The 25,562-nt window shown below is 36.5% G+C and overlaps 1 protein-coding gene across 1 annotated transcript in view; it reads left to right on the forward strand.

The window, feature by feature from the left end:
- Positions 1-25,562, forward strand: part of RPS6KA5 (ribosomal protein S6 kinase A5) — a 173,170-nt gene that overhangs the window by 93,381 nt on the left and 54,227 nt on the right. The window contains exons 4-5 of the mRNA XM_041759147.1: positions 9,539-9,654; positions 12,688-12,795. Coding sequence (XP_041615081.1) covers positions 9,539-9,654; positions 12,688-12,795 — 224 coding nt within the window. The remainder of the gene's footprint in view (positions 1-9,538; positions 9,655-12,687; positions 12,796-25,562) is intronic.

The following is a 25,562-nucleotide window of genomic DNA, read 5'->3' on the forward strand; positions in this document are numbered from 1 at the left end:
AAAACAATTATAGTTCTATATTCTAGCATCAAACAACTGGAAAATGAAATTTTAGAATATCCTTTACAATATAATTTCTTTAAACATGAGATATTTGGAAATAACTTTACTCTGTAAATTATACATTGATGAGAGAAATGAAAGAAAACCTAATTAATAGAGAGATACACCATATTCATGGGCAGGAGCACTCAATATTGTTAGCATGTCAGTTCTCCTTAAGTTGAACTGTACCTGCAAAATTGTCCAAATCAAATCCAAGCAGGCTTTGTTTGGTAGAGATTGACAAACTGATTCAAATTCTTATGCAAAAACAAAGGAACTAGAATAGTCCATCTAGTCTTTAAAGAATAACAAATATATAAGGCTTAAATGATCTGGTTTAAAACTGACTATAAAGTCATAGTAATCAAGGCAGTATGGCATGAACCATATAGATCAGTGAAATAGAAAAGGGACTCCAGAGATAGGCTCACACTTACATAGCCTTTGATTTTTGACAAAGCAATTCAGTGGGGAAAGAAGTAGTGATCATGTTAGAATAACTGGGTATCTGTATGGAAAAAAGTGAATCTCAACCCTTACTTTGCTCTATACACAAATATTAGTTTGAAACAGACCCTAAACATAAATCTTAAGCCTATAAAGCATTAACAAGAAATCATAGGAGAATATCTTTAACTAGGGTAGGTGAAGACTTCTCAAAACACTAACCAAAAGAAGGAGGAGGATGGAAGCAGGATGAGAAAGAGGAGGAGAAAGAGGGGGAGAAGGAGGAGAAAGCTGAACTAATAAAAATTAAACATTTTCTACACATCAAGAGACACTTTTAAGAAAATTAAAGGCAAACCACACACTCAGAGGTAATATTTGCCATTCGTGTACTTGGCAAAGAACTTGATTCCAAAATATACAAGAATGCCTATAAACAATAATTTAAAAAGAAAACAAGAGCTTGCTCCTAGAATGGCAGTGTGAGGAGCTACATGGACCTGCTTTCCAAGGAAACAAAACGTAACTAGTAAAAGTTATAAAAAAAAAAAAAAAATCTCTGGAGGTTGGCCTGTGGGCAGTTTAAGAAACATTTATTCAAGAAAATTTAAATTCAGTAAGAACAGCAAAAGTGGGTAACACTTGGGCCATGGCCTGTCCTCCCCCACACTGTATGACAGAAGCTCCATTGGGTGGGTGTGGCCCAGAAATTGGGACCTTCTCTCCCCTCAGCTTCCAGTTAAGGAATACAATATCTCATCAGAAGGTTGCAGGACACCAGCATTTCTCATTCATCTGGCTCCGTGTTACAGAGGCTAAATTCCTAGCACATGTGGCTGAGAGGTTGAGAGCTCCCTTCTTCCACCCGGGCCCTACTCATAGGCCAGAAGCTTTATTCCAGGCTTGGAAGGTTGAAAATACAGAGCTCTGATGCCTTTACCCCACTTCATTTGTAGAGTGAAGGTTCTGCAAGCTGAGAAGACCAGAGACTAGTGCCTTCAAGCAGCACCTTGTTAGTAAAGCAGGAGTGTCACTCTGAGAGAAGTGGGTCACTAACCTTACACACCCCCACCCCCACCCCACCAGCTCCAGAGCAGAGGATCAGAGTTTTCCCTAGAGGGAGAGGTAGTTCATAAGCACAGAGCTCTGAAGTTCCTATCAAAATAACTGACTACTTGAAGCAGAGTATGTGGGAAGTTCAAGCCTAAGGATGCTTTTGAGGGGGAAAAATGGAGATTTTGGTGGTGAGCTCATAAGAGGAGGGTTGGTAGCTGCATTAGAACAACAAAGTAAACTGTTGGAGTACCAGAGAATACAAGGAAAATAGTCAATTATGAAGAACATTCTTGAGGTCAGATCAAATCTCAAACACTGACCTCAAAAAATAGCCCTACAAAGGAGACTGAATTTATTGAATCAGACTGTGAAGTATTTTATGCCCCAGGGCATTATTGAAAATAATAGACGAACCAGCCAGCAACTAGTGGAGCCTAACAACTGGGTGTGATACCAACAGAGGCAGACAGCTTAACAGATCAAGAAAAGAGAGTAAAAAGGAGCCCTGCCAAACCATTGTATGAATGCCTAAGGTTGTGCCCTCTAAGGAGAAGCATCAGAGATTTCTTGTAGATAAAACAGTTCTTACTAGAATATGCAAGTTATTTAATAAAGAAGAGGGGAATCCCTGGGTGGCTCAGCAGTTTAGCGCCTGCCTTCATGCCCAGGGCATGATCTTGGAGACCCAGGATCAAGTCCCACATTGGGCTCCCTGCATGAAGCCTGCTTCTCTCTCTGCCTATGTCTCTGCCTCTCTCTCTATGTGTCTCTCATGAATAAATAAATAAAATATTTAAAAAAAATAATAAATAAGAATAAAATAAAAACAAGCCTTTGATGGGGATAGGGAATTAGAATCAGATAAGTTGAGTCCACAAGAAAAAGAAGAGAACCAAAAATATAAATAAGAAAGCTTAATATGCTAGTTATAAATATGTACTTGTTTTCTTCTTAGTTTCTTTGAAAGACATAAAATGTATAAAATAGTAATACATATTGTTGGCTTTGTAACATGTAGTTGTACAGTCTATGACAATAATAGCATTAAAAGAAGAAAGAGGGACACCTGGGTGGCTCAGTGGTTGAGCATCTGCCTTCGCCTCAGGGCGTGATCCCTGGGTCCTGGGATCGAGTCCCATATTGGGCTCCCTGCAGGGAGCCTGCTTCTCCCTCTGCCTGTGTCTCTGCCTCTCTCTGTATGTCTCTCATGAATACATAAATAAAATCTTAAAGAAAGGAGAAAGAAAGAATGAGCTGTATAGGAGTAATGTTTATATGTATCACTGAAATTAAATTGATATAAATCTGAAGGTGTTTTTAATGTTAATATGCATAATAATAAGCCACAGAGCAACCACTAAAAACTAAAAAAAATGAAATTCATTGAAGGAATTAAAATATCACACTAGAAAATATTCATTTAGTGAAACAGAAGGTTCTAAAGAAGGAATAGCGAAAAAAACTATATAAATATATATATATATAACAAAAAAGTAAAACAGTAGGCAGAAACCCAGCTATACCAATTATAACATTAAATGTAAATATACAAGACCATATAATCAAAATGTAGAGATTGTCACATGCGGGAAAAATTCAGTATTAAGCTGTTTATAGGAGATACAGTGTAGATTCAAAGATACAAAGAGATTAAAGAAGGATGGAAAGAGAGAAATCACACAAACAGCAACCACAAGAAAGTAGGAGTGGCTTACTAATATCAGACAAAATAGACTTAAAAACAAACAATGTTACTAGAGATTAAAAAGGGATACTTCACAATGATAAAAGCACCAATTCATCATGAAGACACAATTATAAACAACTATGTACTTAACAACATACACCCCAAATCTATGAAGCAAAACTGAAGGAATGAAGGGAGAAATAGACAAGTCAGCAATAATACTCCACTTTCTTTTTTTTTTAAATTTTTTATTTACTTATGATAGTCACAGAGAGAGAGAGAGAGAGGCAGAGGGAGAAGCAGGCTTCATGCACCGGGAGCCCGATGTGGGATTTGATCCTGGGTCTCCAGGATCACGCCCCCGGCCAAAGGCAGGCACTAAACCGCTGCGCCACCCAGGGATCCCAATACTCCACTTTCAATAATGTATAAGATTAAGCAAAAGAGCATCAAGGAAATAGAAGATAAACCACCTAGATATAGTAGAACTCTCTAAACAACATAGCTGAACACATATTTTTTCTTTTTTTTTTTTTTTTTGTTAAAGATTTTATTTATTTATTCATGAGAATACACAGAGAGGAGAGAGAGAGGCAGAGTCACGGGCAGAGGGAGAAGCAGGCTCCATGCAGGGAGCCTGACGTGGGACTCGATCCCAGGTCTCCAGGATCACGTCCTGGGCTGAAGGTGCGCTAAACCGCTGAGCCACCCAGGCTGCCCCACATATTTTTTTCAAGTGCACTAGGAACTAATTCTTTAGAATAGATCATATGCTAGGACATTTAAAAAAAAAATACACTTCAGTAAGTTAAAAAAGATTAAAATCATACAAAGTATGTTCTCTGACCACGATGGAATAAAATTAGAAATCAGTAACAGAAAGAAATTTGGGATAACCACAACTGTGAAATTTAACAACATACTCTTATATAACCAATGTGTCAAAGAGAAATCAAGAAATACTTTGAGATGAGAGAAAATTAAGGCACTACATGTCAAATCTTATGAAATGCACCTAAACCAGTGCTTATTGGGAAATTTATAGCTATTAATTGTCTAAATTTAAAAAGAAAAAATTATTTCTTTTTAAGAAGAAAACATTTTGAAAAGAACTCCAATCAGTAACTTAGTCTTCCACCCTAAGGCAGTGGAAAAAGAAAAGCAAACTAACCCCAAAGTGAGCAGATACAAGGAAAATAATAAAGATTAGGCCAGAAATTAATGAAATAGTGTGCAAACAATAAAATGAATGAAGCCAAAAGACAATTCATTGAAAAGATAAAGAAAATGACAAACCTTTAGTTAGACTGACCAACGAAAATGGAAGAAGACTCAAGTTTGTAAAGTTAGGAATAGAAGAAGGGACATTAATACCGGCGACAGTTGTAAAGGGTCATAAAAGAAAACCATGAACAAGTGCATGTCAACAAATTAGGTAGCTAAGATGAAATAAATTCCTAGAAAGGCACAAACTATTAGAATCAAGTGGAGGAAATACAACTTCTGAATAGACCTATAACAAGTAAGGAGATTGAAGAAGAAGAAAAAGTAGTAAGTAGTTAGTAGCAGCAGCAGCAGCAGCAGTAGAATTAGTAATAGTAGTAAGAATAGTCGTAATAAACTAACCACAATGAAAAGCCCAGACCCACATGGCTTCCGTAGTGCATACTACGAAACATTTAAAGACCAATTAATACCAGTTTTTACAAATGTCTAAAATATAGAAGAGGAAGAAACACTTACAAACTAATTTTACGAGGCCAGTATTATCTCAGTACCAAAACCAAACAAAAATATCAAGATAAAACAAGAAAACTATGGACCAATATCTCTTAAGAATAAAAACACAAAACTCCTCAACAAAATACTCTCAAACTGAAGCCAGCAACAAATTAAAAGGATCATATACCGTGGCCAAGTGGGAATGCATCCCAGGAATGCAAGGCCAACTGAAAATCAATTAAAATACCTTATCAGTCAAATAAGGGACAGAAACCATATTATCATCTTGGTAGACATAGAAAAAGCATTTGACAAAATTAAACACTCCTTCGTGATAAAAACACTCAAAAAAGTAGGAATAGTGAACTTCCTGAAAGTCAGGAGCCTAAAAATCAAGAGGCTTTCTTTCCCCCTAAAATCAGAAACGAGGCAAGACTATTCACTTTCACCCCTTTATTCAACATTTTAGTCAAGAAAAGAATGTAAAAGACCTTCACACTGGAAAGGAAAACTAAAACCTGTGTTTACAGATGACATGACCTTAAAATAGAAAACCCTAAGGGATCCACTACAAAGCTATTCAAATGAATGAACAAGTTCAGCACAGTTGCAGGAGGCATGACCAACATGCAAATTCTGTACACCTGCAGCAGGTGAAAAATCTAAAAAAGGAAATTTTAAAAACAATTCCATTTACAATAAAAAAGTAAAATATTTAGGAATAAATTTAGCATTAAAAAAGTGCAAAACTGACACTCTGAAAACTACAAAATGTTGTTGAAGGAAGTGAAAGAAGATCTAAATAAATAAAAAGATCCTACATTTATGGGTTGGAAGACTTAATATTATTAAGATAACAATACTCCCCAAACTGATCTACAGATTCAACACAACCTCTCTCAAAATTCTAGCTTCTTGCTTTGTAGAAATTGACAAAGTGATCCTAAAATTCATAGAGAAGGGCAAGGAACCTTAGAATCGCTATATAACACTTTTGAAAAGGAAGAGTTAAGTTTGGAAGACTGAACCCTTGCCAATTTTAAAATTTACTACAAAGCTAAAATAATCAAAGTGTGGGACTAAAATAAAGATTATATATATATATATATATAGATATATATCTTCTATATATATATCTATATATATATAATATATATATCTATATATATCTATATATATGTTCTATATAAGATATATATATATCTTCTGAGAGTCCAGAAATAAATTTCTACAGTCAATTGATCTTTCAACAAGGGTGCCAATGAGGAAAGAACAGTCTTTTTAATTAATGGTATTGGGACAACTAGATAGCCAATTTCATATGGGCCTGTATGAAACTGGGCCCATACCTCACATGATATACAGAATTAATTCAAAATTGATCAAAGATGAAAAGTAAGAGCTAAAACTCTAACTTTCTTAGAGGAAGGCGAAGGTAAATCTTTGTGACCTTGGTTTGGCAGTGGTTTTCTTTCTTTTCTTTTTTCTTTTCTTTTCTTTTCTTTTCTTTTCTTTTCTTTTCTTTTCTTTTCTTTCTTTCTTTCTTTCTTTCTTTCTTTCTTTCTTTCTTTCTTTCTTTTTTTTTTTGGCAGTGGTTTCTTAAATATGCTATCAAAAGCACAAACAACTAAAGAAAAAACAGATAAATTGGGATTTCTAGTAGGGTGGAGTGGTGAGCGTGTTTTAAAATTCAATGTGGTGATAGTTGCCATAACTCTGAATATACTAAAAACCATTGATTTTTACATGTCAGATGAGTGAATTTCATGACATGTGAATTTTATTTCACATAAAAAAGAAAATCAAAAGAGGCAAAAAAAAAAAAAACAACTTTGACACTTCACTAAAGAAGATACAAAAATGTCTAACAAGCCATGGAAAGATGCTAAATATCATTAGTCAGGAAAATACAAATTAAAACCATAATGAGATACCACTAGACACTTAACAGGACAACTAAAATTATAATGACTGAGAGTACCAAATGCTTACCTTGTAGACATTCCGACTGACGTCATATCCCAGCCACTGATGTAGAGTACCTGCCCTATCAGGATGTGTCAGGTAAACCACAGCTCCTGCTGTTATAGCCCTTTAGTAGCTTCTGTATCTGCTTTACAGCTGTGAATACCTGGGCCCCTGCCCTGGCTGGAGGTGGCTGTTGACCTCGTGAAATGTGCAGCCACATACCTACAAATGAAACATGTTTGTCTTATTGGAAGCCAGGTCTTCACCTTTGGCTCTTGGTCTGTTCTAAAAGTAGGAAGTAGGTTACTTGATGTTGGTTTAGGTTTGTTTTCTTAGATTTGTAGTTACTTTTTCTCAGTCTTCCCAGCAAATGGAAAGTAAACCACTGTCTATGTTCCAAGCAACTGCAATCCTCACTAGTTACTATTCCCATTGTAGGGATAAAAAACTACGGCTAAGAGACTTCATTTGCTCAAAGCAGGACACAGTGAAACCATTGTGTAATCCAGGTCCTGTGGACAATATCCAGGTGCCTTAAAGAGAGGAGTACATGGGATTCTTTTTTACAACACACTTGCCTTTGAATTTCAGAGTGATTTTCTTTCAGTCTACTTAATATTAATTCCACTGTAAAGAATTTTTATTTAATTAATAATATATCTATTGAGTGCTTACTGTATGTGGGTGCTGTGTTTGTGGAGGTGAATACATCGATTCAGACTTTAAAAAGCTTAGAGTAGAGCAGAAAAAGCCACTGCACAAATAAACATTTTCAATACAGCAGAATAATTGCAGTGGTTGAAGTCTTTAATAAGTACAGCAGCTAACAAAAAGGGAAGTGATCACCTCCACTGGAGTGGTTATCGAGGATGAGAAAATTGTGTAGGACGTACAAGGGTGGGTAGGAGTTTGTCAGTGGGTCAGCTGACCTGTGGGTGTCTATTTCTGTGTCATGACTAACCGTGGAAACCACTTATGCATAAACATCAGCATTAGATTTAAGCAAATAAGTAGTTAAAGGTAGAAAAAATTCATTGTTAGTTGGCAGGAATGCTGTGTTCCTTTACACCTTTTTAATAATTAGCTTTGTGTTAAGATATAATTAAAACCTCTTAGCAAAATACAGAAGCCTGAGAAGGGCAGTGCTTTTTACTGGCATGCGCTTCATAAAATACATTGCAAAGCAACCAGCTATTAGAGTTCTTTCATTCTGTTGCATCTGCTTTTTGGAATTTAAACAGACAAGATGAAACAAATTTGCAAGTTTATGAAGATTTTGCTTTGTTCATTTTTCAAACTGTGCTGAACTTGACAAACAAATATACTTGGGATACATGCTTTTCAAGTTTTTAGGAGGAAAGCTTTAAACTACATCTGTGACTGTTTTCAAAGTCTGCATTCTTACACATAAATGTGTGTTTTAAGGTCGCAGAGTTTCTGACTAAACTATCAGTTCATCAAAAAATGTCTTATCAGAGCTAATAACGAACACAGTTCTGTTATTGCTTTTATTACTGTTTTTTCAGCTCACTTAGGAACTTCTCACTGCAGCCTGGGTTCTTTTTTTCTTTTTAAATCTATTTATTTGAGAAAGAGCACCCACGCAAAAGCGAGAGTGGGGAGGAGGAGAGGGAGAGAGAGAATCCCAGGCAGACTCCCTGTTGAGCATGGAGCCCAACTCAGGGCTCAGTCCCTCGACTTTGAGTTCATGACCTGAGCTCACCAAGAATCCAACACTCAACTGACTGAGCCACTCAGGCACTCCTCACTGTAGCCTGTTTTGTCTTTCATTTCATTATTCCTTTTGGGATAAATAGGTCAAATTGAGAGGGAAATGGGAATATTTTAGTTTCAGGTGTTTGACTCAGCCACATTGCATCACTTTTACTTTTCGGCTGCATGAAGGGTACCTGCTACCTAATAGACATTTTTGGTACATAGAAAATTCTAGAAAATGAGGCCTGCTTAGAAATAGTGCCTGGCAGCTATTAGAAAGGAAAAGCTGGGATTTTTTTTTTTTTTTTTTTTATGATAGTCACAGAGAGAGAGAGAGAAAGAGAGGCAGAGGCACAGGCAGAGGGAGAAGCAGGCTCCATGCACCGGGAGCCCGACGTGGGATTCGATCCCGGGTCTCCAGGATCGTGCCCTGGGCCAAAGGCAGGCGCCAAACCGCTGCGCCACCCAGGGATCCCCAAAGCTGGGATTTTTGTGTTTTGTTTCGTTCTGTTCATTTTTTATCTTAGTTATTACAATGGCTAATGTTTTGGTACTCCACAGCAAGTTAAGTATTATGCAGCGATGGCAGAAGTTTCTGATACACTACATTTGGGAAAACATTTAAATATATGCAGATGCATGTAATAGTTTTAATGGCAGTACTCTAGGCAAATCCACTTGATTGCGACTTAGGGTAGTCATTATCTTATGCAAGTGTATTACTATGTAAATTTAGTAATATGTTCTAGATGAGACTGTATACTATACACAAACAATTGTGCAAAAATAATATATTAAAATCAGTGCCTTCTGGTTAATCCAAAATGGTTAAAAGGGAATACTACCTTAAGTTTATGAATACAAGTCAAAGAAAGAAAAAATATATTTCATTTTTAGATTATATAAATGGTGGAGAACTTTTTACTCATCTTTCTCAAAGAGAGCGTTTCACAGAGCACGAGGTGCGGATCTATGTTGGAGAGATCGTGCTTGCCCTCGAACATCTCCACAAGGTAAGATGCTCAATCTTTGGGAGTTCTTTTTTTGAAAAATCTGTTAATTGAGGTAATGAGCTAAAAGAGCTAATGTTTTAAACATCACTGTCTTAGTGGAGATTGTGAAAGCATACTTACACGCTGTTGCCAATTTTCTCAATTCTATAGTTCCCTTTTTAAAAATCTCCTAATTTTTTTGTAGTTCCTGTGATACAGATGAAAGAGATAGAACCTGGCAGTTTTTTGGTTTTGTTCATGAAAAATCCTAATGCTTATTACAAAGTATCATTAGAATAAAAGCTTTTCACTTTTATGATAACTTTTAAATGAAACTACAAGTCATAATATATGTTTCCTTAATTGTGATTTACTGCACTGCAGACTCTGCCTCTGTGTCTGCAGGGCATGATTCTTGATTAGGTTGGAGAATATGAGTTCCTTGACAGAAGTGCCTGCCAGCTCCCAGCTACCCCACTCTCCCACTCTGGTTTGCCTTGGTGATTGCTTTGTCCTCTAGGTGCTCCCTTGCGCCCTCTCCCTCCTTCTCCTCTACTGCCTCATGTAGCAGGAGCTCAGTTGCTAAAAACTAAGTGGAATTCATGTCTGTGATGCTGTTTGAACTCTATTAAAATCAGTTTGAACTTAAAAATATATATAGTCTTTCACGTACTATTAATCTTGATCCAGGAAATTTTGAACAAAGTTTTTTGACTTTTAATAAGGAAGCGTTATAACACGTTATGACAAAAGCAGTCACTGTGTGACAAGGCGTGTGTGTATTCCCTTAGAAATAGAATGCACTCAAGTAATTTTCATCAAAGTATGTGAGACCACATACTTTGGAGACCAGCACAACCGAGTGTCTATGTTAGGATGAGACAAGTACGTCATGGAGCCCCTGTTCATTGTTGAGAATTCAGATCCTTCACTGGATTAGAAATGAACAGAGACTAAAGTGGTGATTATGGAGCAGAGACAGGGTAGAGAGAGATGAAGGGAAAAGGCAAGGAGGAGGTTTTTAAAGGGGCAGAGAGACTGGAATGGCAAGATGGAGGCCATGGACAGGAGGGGCTGTAAGAAAAGATGGCGAGAAGATACGAGCACGGAAGGAAGGGGTCAGGAACAGGGGAGATCTAGTCCAGAGCAGAGCCAGGACTCGGCAGGCGGGGGCTGGGAGTCAGAGGAGGAATCTGAAGGGAAGTGGGTGGAAATGTATACAAACAGGAGGGAAAGAGAAGAGGCCTGGTGGGTGTGGGGGGCGGGGCTGGGTGATGGAGAGAAGGGACAGAGGAACCAGAAGGGAGCTGACCAAAGCCTGCTGTGAGGGGACAGACACCCATCCCTTTTGGTAGTTGTCAGGTCATGGTCAGCTTTTGCCTGTGAGTATCTCTGTGGGGTATAAAGTAGTTAGGACATCTTCATATGTGAACCAAATTAAGCCCAGGAATGGGCTGAAAAGATCTTTGAGTTTTATGCTTAGGGATCTTAATTGTAAGTTTTTATAATATAAAAATGACGGTGGAAATCACCATAAATACCAGAGTAAAAACAAAACAAATACAAAGCTCCGATGGGTAAGCTAGTAAACTCATTTTGTGTGTGTGTGAAAGCTTTAATTCCACTAATACTGTTTATTAAAGGAAAATCTGTGAACATCTGTTATTATTAAAAGAGGGTGATCAGAACCACAGAAGTAGAGAACATGATGAATACTGGGTATACATGTGATGGATATGGAGTGAAAATAATATAGCAAATCAGACTTCAGCTAAATTTTCTTAATCTTACTACCCTAAAAAGATAAGTACAAAGAGATACAACATGAAGCCAGTAATATTAACCTTGATACAGCTGCTAACATTGAGTTTCCCAAGAAGAGACAAAAATGGAAGTTTACTTGGAAGTGATGAGGTAAAGCAGATAGTAAATGATTTATTTCTAAAATTGCTTCCAAAGAGTTTCTTTAAAAAAAAAAAAAGAAGAAGAAGAAGTTGCACTTGTTGTTAGATGCTTATGAGGCTTCAAGTCAGATGTCTGTTCAATAGATTGCAGATGTCATCCTTTCTTATAGAACACTGAAGTTCTGGGAGGAAAATTGCCTAGCATTTTTCCTTGTGTAATTTGTTGTTTCAATTTTAAGAAGTTATTAAGAATCTGCTTTTTCATATACTAAGTGTTGTGGAAAGCAGTGTTTCTAAGTTTAAAAACATTTAATTCAGGCTGACATAACATGAAATGTGCAATGCACATATATCAAGAACTTCTTGTATGACTTGTGTATAGATTTATTTAGCTCAAGAAATAGCTGAAGTGTTTTATTATAGAACTTACATGCAAACAAAAGGGAAGGATATATAAGTACTATCCAATTGACTTATTTCACTTATTTAGAACTAATGATCAACCAAAATTAACCTATGATCTTCACCCTTTGTGTTTAGGAGCCTATTGTTCAACGAGTCTTTATTAATTATCTATTTGGCACTGTACAAGATACTAGAAAAATGCATAAAAATTGAAAAACAGAGTTAGGGTATGGTTATATTGAGACAAGCAGGAAATACCTAGAAAATATCAGTTATTTTTAGGTGAGTAAAATGTTTTTTTTAGATAAGTGAAGGAATAAAAACAAATAGATGACTAGTGGGGGATCTAGTTAGAAAGCTCTCTGAATCCTTTAGGATGTGATGGACATGAATTGGCTAGCAGTACCTGAAAAAGATCATCTGCAGTGATACATCCATCCAAAAGATAGAACAGGAAAAACAGAGTTAACAGTAGTCCACAGAGAGACCCCATGGAAGCTGGTCTAGTGGGAGGAGATCTTCATTACACAGAGAAGAAAGACATGATAGGAGAGGTCCAGGGAGCCCAGCAGATGAACCCGGAGATGGAGGAATTCACATTGGCCCTAGCCAGTGACTAAGAGCCCTTGCAGCATCCTGAGCAGGAAAATCCATTTTTTGGTTTGATTTTAAGGTAGATAAAGACTTTCCTAATTCATTTTTTGGAAATTATTATTTGAAAATGCGTATTTGTTTGTTTTTACAGTTGGGAATTATATACCGTGACATTAAGCTTGAGAACATTCTCCTTGATTCTAATGGCCACGTGGTGCTGACAGATTTTGGTCTGAGTAAGGAGTTTGTGGCTGAAGAAGTGAGTATTATATTTTAATTTGAAGTTAGTAACAGAATGTAAACAATGATAAAAAAAATTAGTTATAGAGTAAGCATTTATCAGGGTAGTACCATATGGATTATGGATTTTTGTACAAGTTTGCCTAGAGGAACATCTTGACATGAATGACTGTAAAGATTTTTAGCTTAAAATTATCATCTTGTTGGAATTACAGGAAACCTTTGATGGCTATATCAGAATTCTCTAGTTTAAAACAAAACTATGCATTTAACTTTCCCTATAAAATATAACTGAAAATTTTAAATAATCCTTTGGACCCTTGAGGAGGATTATGGTTTAGTTGGTAACCAATAGAAAATTACAAAACAAAGGACATAGAGTTTCAATTGTATTTACAAAGTAGTATGTTCTGATGGTCCTTTGAATTCACTTGATAAAAATGACAAGGATCTACTAGACCAACTTTTTAAATAACCTTGCTTTTCTGTTTATATGAATTAAAATGTAATAGGTAATGTGCAGATTTTAAACATGGAAGACTTTGGATTTTAAGTATTGTTAGTATTTGTTTACTGTTACAGGTACATTTAATGACTTAAAAATGTACATCTACTAGTTCTAGTTAAATACTTACATAGCAGTTGTGATAAAAATTATGTTTTTATACTACTGGCTATGCAAAATACAAGGTAAATTTGCATGCCAACTCATTCTTATCTAAGAAATTATTGGTATAGAATACAGAATTCCAGTGGAATTTTTGTAGTGAAGGACTCTGTGGTTGTAAAACACATCATTCTTGAGTTCCACATGGGGTGTGTCTGTTTCTGATTGTTTGCTTTTTGCAGTATTGCCAAAGCAGTCCTAGGTGAATTCCATAAGTGCTGAAATTATACAACTAGAGATCCCATTTTTTATCATATCCATATTCATTCAGCTCACTTGTTCAATAAATATTTATCGACAGCCTCTACCATACTAGGTACTGGCTAATGCGATGATGAAGAAGATGGAAATGGTATCTGCCTTCATAAAGTTCTGGTTATAATTATACTGATTATCTGTGACAGAAAAATAGTAAAAGAGATGAATTTTTGAGGAATTTACTTCAAAGTCTGATTTTTAAAACTTTTTCTCCTTTGTAGAACTTTTCATGGCAGCTTCAGTAAAATGTGACAGATTAAATATGTTTACTGTTGCTTCCTCTTTAAACCCCCTACACAAAAATAAGGGAGTAAAATAGGCATGTACTCAAAAGAGAATGAAGAAAATAGGAACCACATTTTGGAGGATGGACAGCAGGAATATTAGTGGTAACCAATATAGCATCCCTTGTCACAGTTGAATCCTAAGCTAGTAACATGAGAAACTTCAAAGCAAGCTAATTTGTACTTAGGGCCCCCAGAAAGGGTCAGGAACTGGCAGCACCAGGTGTTCTTCAAAGTAGGAGCATAGGTTATACGGTCAAAAGTCTGTATAAGAAACAGCCCCCTCAGATCTGCCACATATCTGGTTCACCTAGGCAACTGTGCTTTCCTTACCTTCAGGGAAGACAGAGGGTTGAATAGAAAGACTGGATTCAGGGGCAGTGGACTGAAGGTGAGGACAAAACAAGGAAACTGGTGGTTCAGGTGCAAAATGGCACAGTGAGCCATAGAACTCCCCAGGCCTCTTTCTGTCTCTTCACTCTGAGGACATGACTTCCTAGACAGGAGTTTGGAGGATTCCTCTCTGTGAAACTGAGAACAAAAACTCTGCAGATGCTGTCAGGTGCTGGTGTCACCAGGGAACTAGCCCAGCCAGATCTTTCTACAGAGAGGTCTGTGACTTGACAAGCCCAGCACATGCTGTAGAACCGTTTTGTGATGATGTCATGATTTCTTTTTCTGTTTTGATGTCACTGTATTTCAGTGTAATTACTTCTTGTGTCTGTATTCCAATGTGATTATAGTTTCCGCTGTCATACTACATATTTAAAAGCATTATTCTGAGGAGGAGTCTGTGGGCTTCAACAGATGGCCAAGGGATCCTTGGCATGTAAAGCATGCCTGCGTAGAGAGATTTGGTGATCATGTTCTCTCTCCATGGAACCATTCATGCATTTGCTTATTCACTCCATCAGTATTTGTTGAGCACCTTCTCCATACTGAACATTAGGCAAGGTCCTGGTAAGACACCAATGAAAGGAATCACTTAGTGACTCCTGTGGTTATGGGTACATGCGGCTGATCATTTGGCAGACTTTGGCCCTGGGAAACAGCAAAAATAAACGAAAATCAGACACGGATTAGAGATGCTGAGTTTTAATACAGAAATACAAATTAATCAGAAATGCTGTGCAACTAAATCAGCTAGATCCCTCCTCACAGGAGAGACTTCTGTGTTCTGTTAAGGTGTCAACAGCTCCTCAGTAAGAGAGCAAAGAGAGTTTTAGTTGGATGCCATAGGTTTTAAACAGTTGTGTAGGTACAAAAATGAAATATTGAGTGGTGGGGGCACCTGCGTGGCTCAGTCGGTTAAGCACTCAGCTCTTCTTGATTTGGCTCAGGTCATGATCTCAGGGTCATGAGCTCAATCCCCACATCAGGCCCCTTTCTCAGCACAGAGTCTGTTTGAGATTCTCTGCCTCTCCCTCTGCCCCTCTCCCTACTCTCTCAACTAAATACATAAGTAAAATCTTTTTAAAAAATGAAATATTGGGATTCAATCTGAAGTGGAGAAATAATTTATAGATTTTCTTATTATTCCCTGAATACAACCCAACTGTATTTAATATAGTTATGTGTTAGTGACTGTGTCATTAAGCTTTCCACTTTCATGTCTTCCCCTCAGACCACCAGCTCATGCTTCATCTTCCCATAGAGGACATACTATCACACTAGGCTTCAGGTTTCACTCTCAGGGCTAGGGTGGTGACTACCCTTCTCTGAGACCCCTACAGTGGGATCTAGTGGTCCTTTGCTCCCCTAATTCCACCCAGCACCTATTCAGCAAGTTTCCCTGCCTAGACTCTTTCTACCTTAAAAATATTCGTTTTGATTAGCTAGCATTCCTTTTTGGTTTCACATGCCTCCCTGACTCACTTATATAAAAAATACTGTCTTTCCTGGAATGCATTTCTTTTTTGTCTATCCCTATTCTATCTCCTTGGTTTTCAGTTTAAACTCTAGTATAAGGAGTCTCCTCCTTGGTTCCCAGTGTTTATAGAAAGATTCTATAGCCCTAGCTCCAGCTGACCTCTCTCCTCTTCTTCCTCTTCCTTTTGGACCCTTTTGTCACCATTTAAGCCTCGTCTCTCCTTTCTTAAAATTTTAAAGATGGAGAGATGGATGGATGGACAGACTGACTGACTAATAAACAGAATCTCTCTCAGAATTCTATACTCCCTTCCAGCTCTTGTGCTTTTGTTCTCTGTCAGTATCTGTCTACACACACTCTTTACTTACCCACATGTCACTCACTCCTTCATCTAGTCCAGTTTGGCTTGCATGCCTACTGATGGACTATAAGTCTTGTCAAGGTTACTATTGACCTCAGTTTTAGGTGCTTTTTAGTCCTTTCTTACTTGACCACCTTGTAATGTTGAACTGGATATTGCCTCCTGCCTTGGCTCCTGTGACACCACACTCCCCGGTTTTCCTACTTTTCTATCACTGTCTTTTGCAGGCTCTTCCTCTTCTACCCAAGGGTTCCTCACAGTTCAGTACTAAGTACTCTTCTCTGTTTATGCTCTACTCTCTCTCTCTCTCTATGCTGGTGCCGTACATATTTAGGATATGTACGGCAACCTCAACCTCTCTTCTGGGCTCCAGGTCCAAAGATCCTTGTAGTGTATTTCCATTTGATGCTCTCATAGACTCCTTGAGCTCAACATTTTCAAAACTGAACTAATCCTCCCCTACCCAAATCTTCTTCTCTTTTAGTGTGTTGCAGTTTTGTGTGTTATAAATTCTGGCCTCATTTGGTCTGGGAAATGTATTTCTATTGAATTTTTAGGAATCTACTTAGTATAAAATACATATGCTTTTAAAATAGTTAAAAGTTTCTGCTCATGGTGTAATATTCATTTTTGTGTGTATTCATTAACTTAATAATTGAGCAAATATTATTTGAGTACTATGTGTCAGGTATTATCCTAGACCCTAGAAATACAGTGATGAACATAACAAATTCCTTGCCCTAATGAGCCTGTATATTCTAGAGGTGTTTGTCAAATAGTCATATAATTATTTCTAGATTATAGTTTGCTAAACTAGGTTGTATACAGTATAAAATTTATTTATTTTAGATAACTTTAAAATCTTTTATATGATAATGAACACTTTACAAGTTTGAATACTTTTGATATGTTCTTTTCTCGGTCATAGAATTGATAAATCCCTTGAGATTCTGAGAATTAAAGAAGACATTTATCACTATTTGCAGGCTAGTCTGTGTCCTTCTTAAGATAATCTTGAGAGTATAATTCAGCAAACGTTTGTTGAGTTCCTACTATGAGTCAGTCTGCTAGATATTGGGTATATAATTTTAACATTGAAGACTTAAAGATAATGTTTAAAGGGGGTCTGTTTTTACCTGTTTATTAACAAATAATGTCAAAATGATACATTAATGTCCTATTAGTTACTGTGTACTTACATATGGTATATGCATCCTGTCTTTTCGTAATTTCACATTGAACACTTAAAAATATCACAACAGATTATTAATGTGAGTCTACATATAGCTAACTAAAACTAGAAAAATAATGTCCCCAGCATTTAAGATAGAAGTAGCTAAACTAATATAACATATTATCTTGGGAGCTATACTTTAAAGGAAAAGCCTATGGATTAGAGACTATTTTCTGTTTTCAGAAAATAGAAAAATACTTTTGCTTAGCTAAGATGATATTATTCATTAATTAATTTTTGGAATATTTTAGTGGCCTTTGTATATAGTGGATAGAACATGTACTGAAGGAAGAGGATCTTTTTCATTTCTCCACTTTGTGTAACATCGGGCAAGCCACGTAGTCATTATCCATTCTCAGTCTTAGTTTCTTCATCTGTAAAATAATAGCTGTCGTATCTAATGTATAGAATCATTGTATCACACAATAAGTTGATGCTCATGAAAGTATCTTCTAAAGTGTGAAGCAGTAAATATCAGTTTCTGCTTGTAGACATACTGTTTAAATTTTAGATTACTGTGAGCAAAACTAAAATATACAAATGAGAATCTTAAGTTACTCTCTCTTTTCTGATTTATAGGAAAGTTTTAAATTATGCCTCTCTTTAATAAATGCCTCGTTTATAATATTATCTGCAGTATTCTGCTATTGTGACATACATATCTCAAGATACCTGGGTGAGGCTCAAGATCCATTAAGAGCATGTTTGCTTTAGGAATCAGATTACTCTCTAAGGCAGCTTTTTATTACTTTTGTCCCCTTCTTGATTGACTTGTGACATATGTTCACAATTCTTTTCATTTGCATATGCTTCTAAGGAATGTAATTATTTCTCTGTAAATAAATCCTACCAGTCATTCACCAAACCAGTGACTTTGGATAGTTTTAGTTATTTTAGGGTAAATGTTAAGATGGAAGTGTTGGGAAAACAGGAGACCCAGAGAGCAGTCAGAACATTTTTCCATTGCCTCAATTTTTCTTCTACTCAAACAGTATTATGCAATATAGAGATGGTAGCACATTAGTTTCAGCCATTTTTTTGTAAAGTTCTTCTGCGAGATATCAGAGCAGATCCCTCACATTTGGGCAGGTGGAGGGGAGGGAGACAGCAGGGCTTTGCCCTCAAGTTGTCTGCCTCACAGGTTTCCTTTATAACCTTTCTTATGGTAGAAATTATTGGCTCTAGTAAGATTTATTGTAATGCTCTTTCTTATTTTAAGGCAGGTTCAATGTACAAGTTCAGTGAGCAGGTTTAATGTAAATGTCATCACAGGGCAAGCAGGGACAACTTTTGAGTGGAGACTGTTTTCAAAGAAACTTCTATTATATATTCCATTTGTTCAAATCAGGTTAAAAGCATATCATTTTTATTTACTTGAAAATTATATTTAGCAGTCACATTCTATATTAATGTAGAATGTATTAATCTGAAAATAGATCATTTTTTATCTATTTTCCAAGAAAAAGTGAAAAATTACTTAAGACCCAAGCCTAAGTGTCAGAGACTTTCAAACCCTTAAGGGGAATTTAGCAAAAAATATTCTGAAATATTAACTGACATTACATAAATATGATTAATAAGTGTTTATATCTTCCAATTTCTTTTTACATTTTTTGTTATGAAATATTTAAGCATAATAAAAATATAAAAAATGCTATATAACAAAATCTGCGTACCCACTATTCACATATGCAATTGTAAACATTTTGCATTTCCCCCCACTCATTTGGCAAATATCAATTTTTTTTTTTTGCAAATATCAATTTAATGTGTCTGCTGTGATCCATCCAGGCACTGTTCTGTCTGGTGTTGGAATCTAATAATGAACAAAATAGTTAAAAATCTCTCCTCTAGACAGAGAGGCAGCCAATAGCTAGTAAATAAGTAAGATATGTATGAAATATGTCAGATAATGGTAAGTTACAAGAAGACAAAGAGAAATAGGGAGTATTAGGGTGAGAAAAGGTTGCACTTTTTTTTTTTTTTTAAGAGAGATGGGGTAAAAGGGCAGAGGAAGAGAATCTTAAGCATGTTCCATGCCCAGTGCAGAGCCTGACACAGGGTTCAACCTCACAACCCTGAGATCATGACCTGAGCCAAAGTCAAGAGTTCACCCTTAACCCACTGAGCCACCCAGGTGCCTGAAAAAATTGCACTTTTAAATCAGATTCAGGAATGGTTTTGCTGAGAAAGTGACCATTTAGTAGAGACGTGAAAGAAGTGAGAGTGTGAGCCATATCGGTATCTTAGGGAAGAGATATCTAGGCAGAGATCAGCTGGTGTGAAAGATCAGGGTGGGAATATACCCGGGCTGTGTGTGGAACAATAAGGATTACAGTGTAAGTGTTTAGAATGAGTGAGGCTCAGAGTACCAGGAAGTAAAGGCGCAGGGGTGGGTGGTCCTATGGATGAAGGATTGTACAGATCATGCAAGGCACTGAAGACTGTTGTAAGGACTGTGGCTTCTTCTAGTGAAATGGGGGCCACTGGAGAGTTTTGAGTAGAGAAATGAGATGATCTGACTTATTTTAGAAGAGTAATTCTGTTTACCAAGCATGATATTCTTATAGTGGGACATGTCTAGAGACATGGAGACCAGTTAGGAAACTGTTATACTAATCCTAGCAAGAAATAGTAATGCTTTAGACCATGGGGTGGCAGAGTAAGTTGTAATAAGTTGCAAGATTTTAGATATATTTTGACATTAGAGATAATGAAATTTCTTGATGATTTGGATGTGGGGTGTGAGAGAGCAAGAGGAATCAAGGGAGCCCTAAGGGTTTTGGCCAGGGTGGCTGAAAGGATGACGTTGCTATCAACTAACATGGGGTGGGCTTCTGATGGAAAAAAAGATTTCGGGTAGGTAGAAGAGTGCATCTGAGCAGCTTGAGTTTGAGATGACTATTAATTAGACTTACAGAGATGTCCGGTAGACAGGAGGAGATCTGAGTCTGCAGTTTGAGGGAGAAGTCTCATCTAGAGATGTAAATTTGGAATTTGCCAGTATAGAGGTAATATTTAAAATTGTGAAAATGGAGGAGAATATCAACACAGTAAGTACAGATAGAAAAGAAAAAGGGACAAAGCTCTGAACCCCGGGCTACTCCAAGTAAAAAGAGGAGGAGGTGCCAGCAAAGGAGACCGGGGGAAAAGGGAGTGGCAAGCTGAGGAAAAAATAGGCAAGTGTGTTGTCTTAGAAGCCAAGTGAAGAAATGTTTCTAGGATGAACATGATCAACCATGTCAGATACTCTTGTTAGGTCAAATAAAATGAGGACTAGAGATTGAGCATTAGCTCAATTTAAATCTCAGGAGAAAGAGACTGGGAATAGAGATGTATTGTCCTCTGCAACTAAAGGCAACTCTTTGGGTTTTCTGTAAAAAGGAATAGTGAAATTGTGTTGGGGAGAATAGCAGAGGATTTGAAGTGGGGTTCAGGGAAGCCTTTTGATTTTAAGGTGGGAGAAATCACAGATGTCATATGCTTGTTGACACATTCCTAGAGAGGAAGTGTAGGGGTCAATATAATAATGATAGAAGAGAAGAGGGAAGATTGCTGGAACGCTGACCTTGGGAGGAGTAAACTCAGTGCACAAGTGGGGAGGTCATCCTTAGCTAATGGCTTGGTCAGTGCATCTTTAGGAAGAAAGAAGGGTCAGTTGGAGGACCCAGATGCATGTGGCTGTCAGGAAGCGGTAGTGGGAGTGATAGAAGGTTTTTTGTTTTGTTTTGTTTTGCTTTCGTTTTTTATTGCTTCTATGTTTTCACTGAAAGTGAGGAAGGAAAAGAAGACATTGGAGTTTGAGGAGAAAGAAGAAGATATAAAATAAGCAGCCACATCCATGGAGAGTGAATGGGTTAGGTAATCAGTGTGTTTGCTGGGCAGCATTAAATGCCCGCTTTGAGGGTCATGGTCATGGATTTAAAATGAAATTGGTCAACTGGATTCTTTGTTTTACTCCAGCCACATTTAGCTTAACAAGTGCAGGCAAAGAGTAGATGGTGGGTTGAATTTTATTTTATTTTAGTACCTCTACTTCATAGGTATATATCCATAAACTATATTAGTGTTAGCTTATGTTCCTAAAATGTACATAAGTGGTATATCATATGCAAAAGTATTTTATTTGACTTATTTTTTAATGTATCCAAGTTGATAAATATGAATGTTTCATTAATTTTATCTCCTGTATAATATTCTTTTAAATAAATTATCCAGTTTACTTATCCATTCTCCTGTCGAGATACATTTAGGTTTCTGTGTTTTCTCAGTGTTGCAGGTTTTTCCTGATATTACTGGTTTCTGTAGTTCTTTAAATATTCTATATACCCATCATTTGTAATTATATATTTTCTTTTCCAAGTCTTTCACTTGTTTTTAATGGTATTTTTGCCATCATCAGATTTGACATTTTAATAAAATCAACTTGGCCTTTTCATATTTACATTCTTTGATTATTCAAAAAAAATTAATTGTGGTAAAATATACAAAAAGATTATCACCTAAACTATTTTTTAATATTTTATTTATTTATCCACGAGAGACAGAGAGAGAGAGAGAGAGAAAGAGAGGCAGAGACACAGACAGAGGGAGAAACAGGCTCCATGCAGGGAGCCCGACATGGAACTTGATCCCAGGTCTCCAGGATCACACCCCAGGCCAAAGGTGGCGCCAAACCACCGAGCCACCCAGGCTGTCCCATCTAAACTATTTTAAAGTGAATATCAGTGGTATTAACTATATTCATAGTATTATGCAACAGGTCTCTAGAATTTTTTTTATCTTGCAAAACTTAACTGTATATCCAATGAACAACAACTTCCAGTTTTCTCTCCTCCTAGCTCCTGGCAGTCACCATTTGACTTTCTGTTTTTGTGAGTTTGACTACTTTAGATACCTCATATAAGTAGAATCATATAGTATTTATCTTTGTGGCTGGCTTACTTCAGTTAACATAATGTCCTCAAGTTTCATTCATGTTGTAGCATGTGACGGGATTGCCTTCTTTTTTAAGGCTAGATAATATAATATACGTATATATCATACTTTATTTATCCATTCATCCGCTAGTGGGTATTTGGGTTACTTCTACCTATTGGCTATTGTAAACAGTGCTGGAGTGAACCTAGGCATACAAATATCTGTTGGAGATAATGCTTTCTGTTCTTTTAGGTATATATCCAGAAATAGGATTGCTGGATCTTATGATTATTTTGTGTCATTTATTTTTCACCATGATAATTTTATTTTTAATTTTTTTGAGGAAAGTCTTTAATGTGTCTTATAGTGGCAGCACCATTTTACATTCTCACCATAAGGGTGAGAGGTTTCTCCACGTCATTGCCTATACTTATTATTTCTGTTATTTTGATAGCAGCCCTCCTAGTAAGTGTGAGCTGGTATTTCATTATAGTTTTTATTTGTGTTTCTCTAATGATGAGTGATGTTGAGCATCTTTTTATATGCTTGTTGGCCATTTGCTTATCATCTTTGGAAGAATGTTGAAATTTTCCTAATTTTTAATCAGATTATTTGCTTTTTTGTTGTTGAGTTTGTAGTTCTTTATATATTCTGGATATTAACCACTTATCAGATGTGTGATTTGTAAATTTTCTCTCCTGTTCTGTAGGTTGTGTTTCCACTTTGTTTTCCCTCCACTTTGTTGTCTTTTCACTGTTTGTCCTTCCACTTTGTTTTAGCTTTGATATTGTCCCGTTTGTCAGCATTTGTTGCTTATGCTTTTGGTATCATACCCAAGAAATGATTGCCAAATCCAGTGCCATGAAACTTTCCCTCTACTTTTTCTTCTAGGAGTTTTATACTTTTAGGTCTTACATTTAGATCTTTAGTCCAATTTGAGTTCATGTTTGTATTTGGTGTAAAGTAATGGTCCAGTTTCATTCTTTTGCATGCAGCTATCCAGTTTTCCCAGCATCATTTGTTGAAGAGACCATCCTTTGCTCATTGCATGGTCTTGACACCTATGTTGAAGATCATTTGACCAAATGCTCTATAAGGTTTATTTCTGGGCTCTCAATTTTGTTCCGTCATTCTCTGTGCCTGTCTTAATTTCACTACAAAGCTTTATGGTTTATTGTAGCTTTGTAATACATTTTTAAATCAGGAAGTGTGAGCCTGCCACCTTTGTTCTTCTTTTTCAAGATGGTTTTGGCCATTCAGGATCCCTTGAGATTTCAATATGAATTTTAATATTTTTTTTATTTTTGCTCAAAAATGCCATAGAATTTTGATAGTAATTACATTGAATCTCTAGATTACTCTTGGTAGGATGGACATTTTCACAATATTATGTCTTCTAATCCATGAGCCATGGATATTTTTCCTTTTATTGCTATCTTCTTTAATTCCTTTCAGAATATTTTGTAGTGTTCATTGTCAGGTCTTTGGACTTACTGGCTAAATTAATCCCTAAGCATTTTATTATTCTTGATGCTATTATTTTTAAAGATTTTTTTTATTTATTTATTCATGAGACACAGAGAGAGAGAGAGAGAGAGAGAGAGAGAGAGGCAGAGACATAGGCAGAGGGAGAAGCAGGCTCCATGCAGGGAGCCTGACATGGGACTCCAATCCGGGTCTCCAGGATCACGCCCTGGGCCAAAGGCAGTGCTAAACCGCTGAGCCACCGGGCTGCCCTCTTGATGCTATTTTTTATTTATTTATTTATTCATTCATTCATTCATTCATTCATTTATTTATTTATTTTAAAGATTATTTATTTATATATTTATTCATAAACAGAGAGAGAGAGAGGCAGAGACACAGGCAGAGGGAGAAGCAGGCTCCATGCAGGGAGCCCAACATGGGACTGGATCCCGGGTCTCCAGGATCACGCCCTAGGCTGCAGGCAGCGCTAAACTGCTGCGCCACAGGGGCTGCCCTTGATGCTATTTTAAATGAGTTCTTTTCCCCTTGATTTTTTTTTTTTTGATTGTTCATTGTTAGTGTAAAGAAGTGTGATTTTTTTTATGTTGACCTTGTATCCTGTAATTTTGCTGTATGTGCTTATTCTAAGTCTTTTGGTATGGATTCTTTAGGGTTCTCTACATGTAAGATTATATCATCTACAAGCAAGATAATTTTATTTCTTCCTTTCAAATTTGGATGTCTTTTTCTTGCCTAACTGCTCCACCTAGGACTTCCAGTGATGTTTTGAATAGAAGTGATAAGAACAGCCTTACTTTTTTGTTCCTGATCTTAGAGGAAAAGCTTTGAGTTTTTCATCATTGAGTATGATGTTTACGGTGGGCATTTCATATATGGCTTTAACTATGTGGAGGTAGTTTCTTTCTATTCCTTCTTTGTTGTTGAGTGGTTTTATCATGAAAGGATGTTGAAGTTTGTCAAATGCTTTTTCTATTCAATTGAAGTGATTATGTGGTTTTTGTTCTTCATTCTGTTAATATGGTTTTACATTGATTGACTTTCAAATCTTGAACCATCCTTACATTCCAGGAATAAGCCTCACTTGGTCATATTACATAACCTTTTAATGTGCTATTGAATTTGGTTTGCTAGTATTTCATTGGAATTTTGTATCAGTCTTCATCAGAAATATAAAGCTGTAATTTTCTTGCAGTAGCTCTTGCTTTGGTATCAGGGTAATGCTGGCCTCATCCAATGAGTTTGGAAGTGTTCTCTTCAGTTTTTTTGGACTTACTACTTATTTGAATGTATTTTTTAGAATTTTCCTATAAGCCATCTGATCCTGAGCTTTTCTAGGGGGAAGGTTTTTGATTGTTGAGTCAATCTCCTTAGGGATTATGTGTCTGTTTAGATTTTCTATTTCCTCATGATTCAGTCTTAATAAATTGTATTTTTCTAGGAATTTATCCACTCTAGATTATCCAATTTTGTGGTGTATAATTGCTAATAGTAACTTCTTATAATATCATCTGTTTCATTTCTGATTTTACTTGACGCTTCTCTTTTTTAAAATAAATCTAGCTAAGATTTTGCCAGTCTTGTTATTTTCAAAAACCAACTCAGTTTTGTCAAAAATTTTTTCTATTGCTTTTCTATTCTCAGTTTCATTTATTTGTGGTCCGCTTATTTCTTTCCTGATGCTAACCTTTGGTTTAGTTTGTTCTT

The sequence above is a fragment of the Vulpes lagopus genome, chromosome 6, assembly GCF_018345385.1.
Source record: "Vulpes lagopus strain Blue_001 chromosome 6, ASM1834538v1, whole genome shotgun sequence".
In the NCBI taxonomy this organism is placed as follows: domain Eukaryota; kingdom Metazoa; phylum Chordata; class Mammalia; order Carnivora; family Canidae; genus Vulpes; species Vulpes lagopus.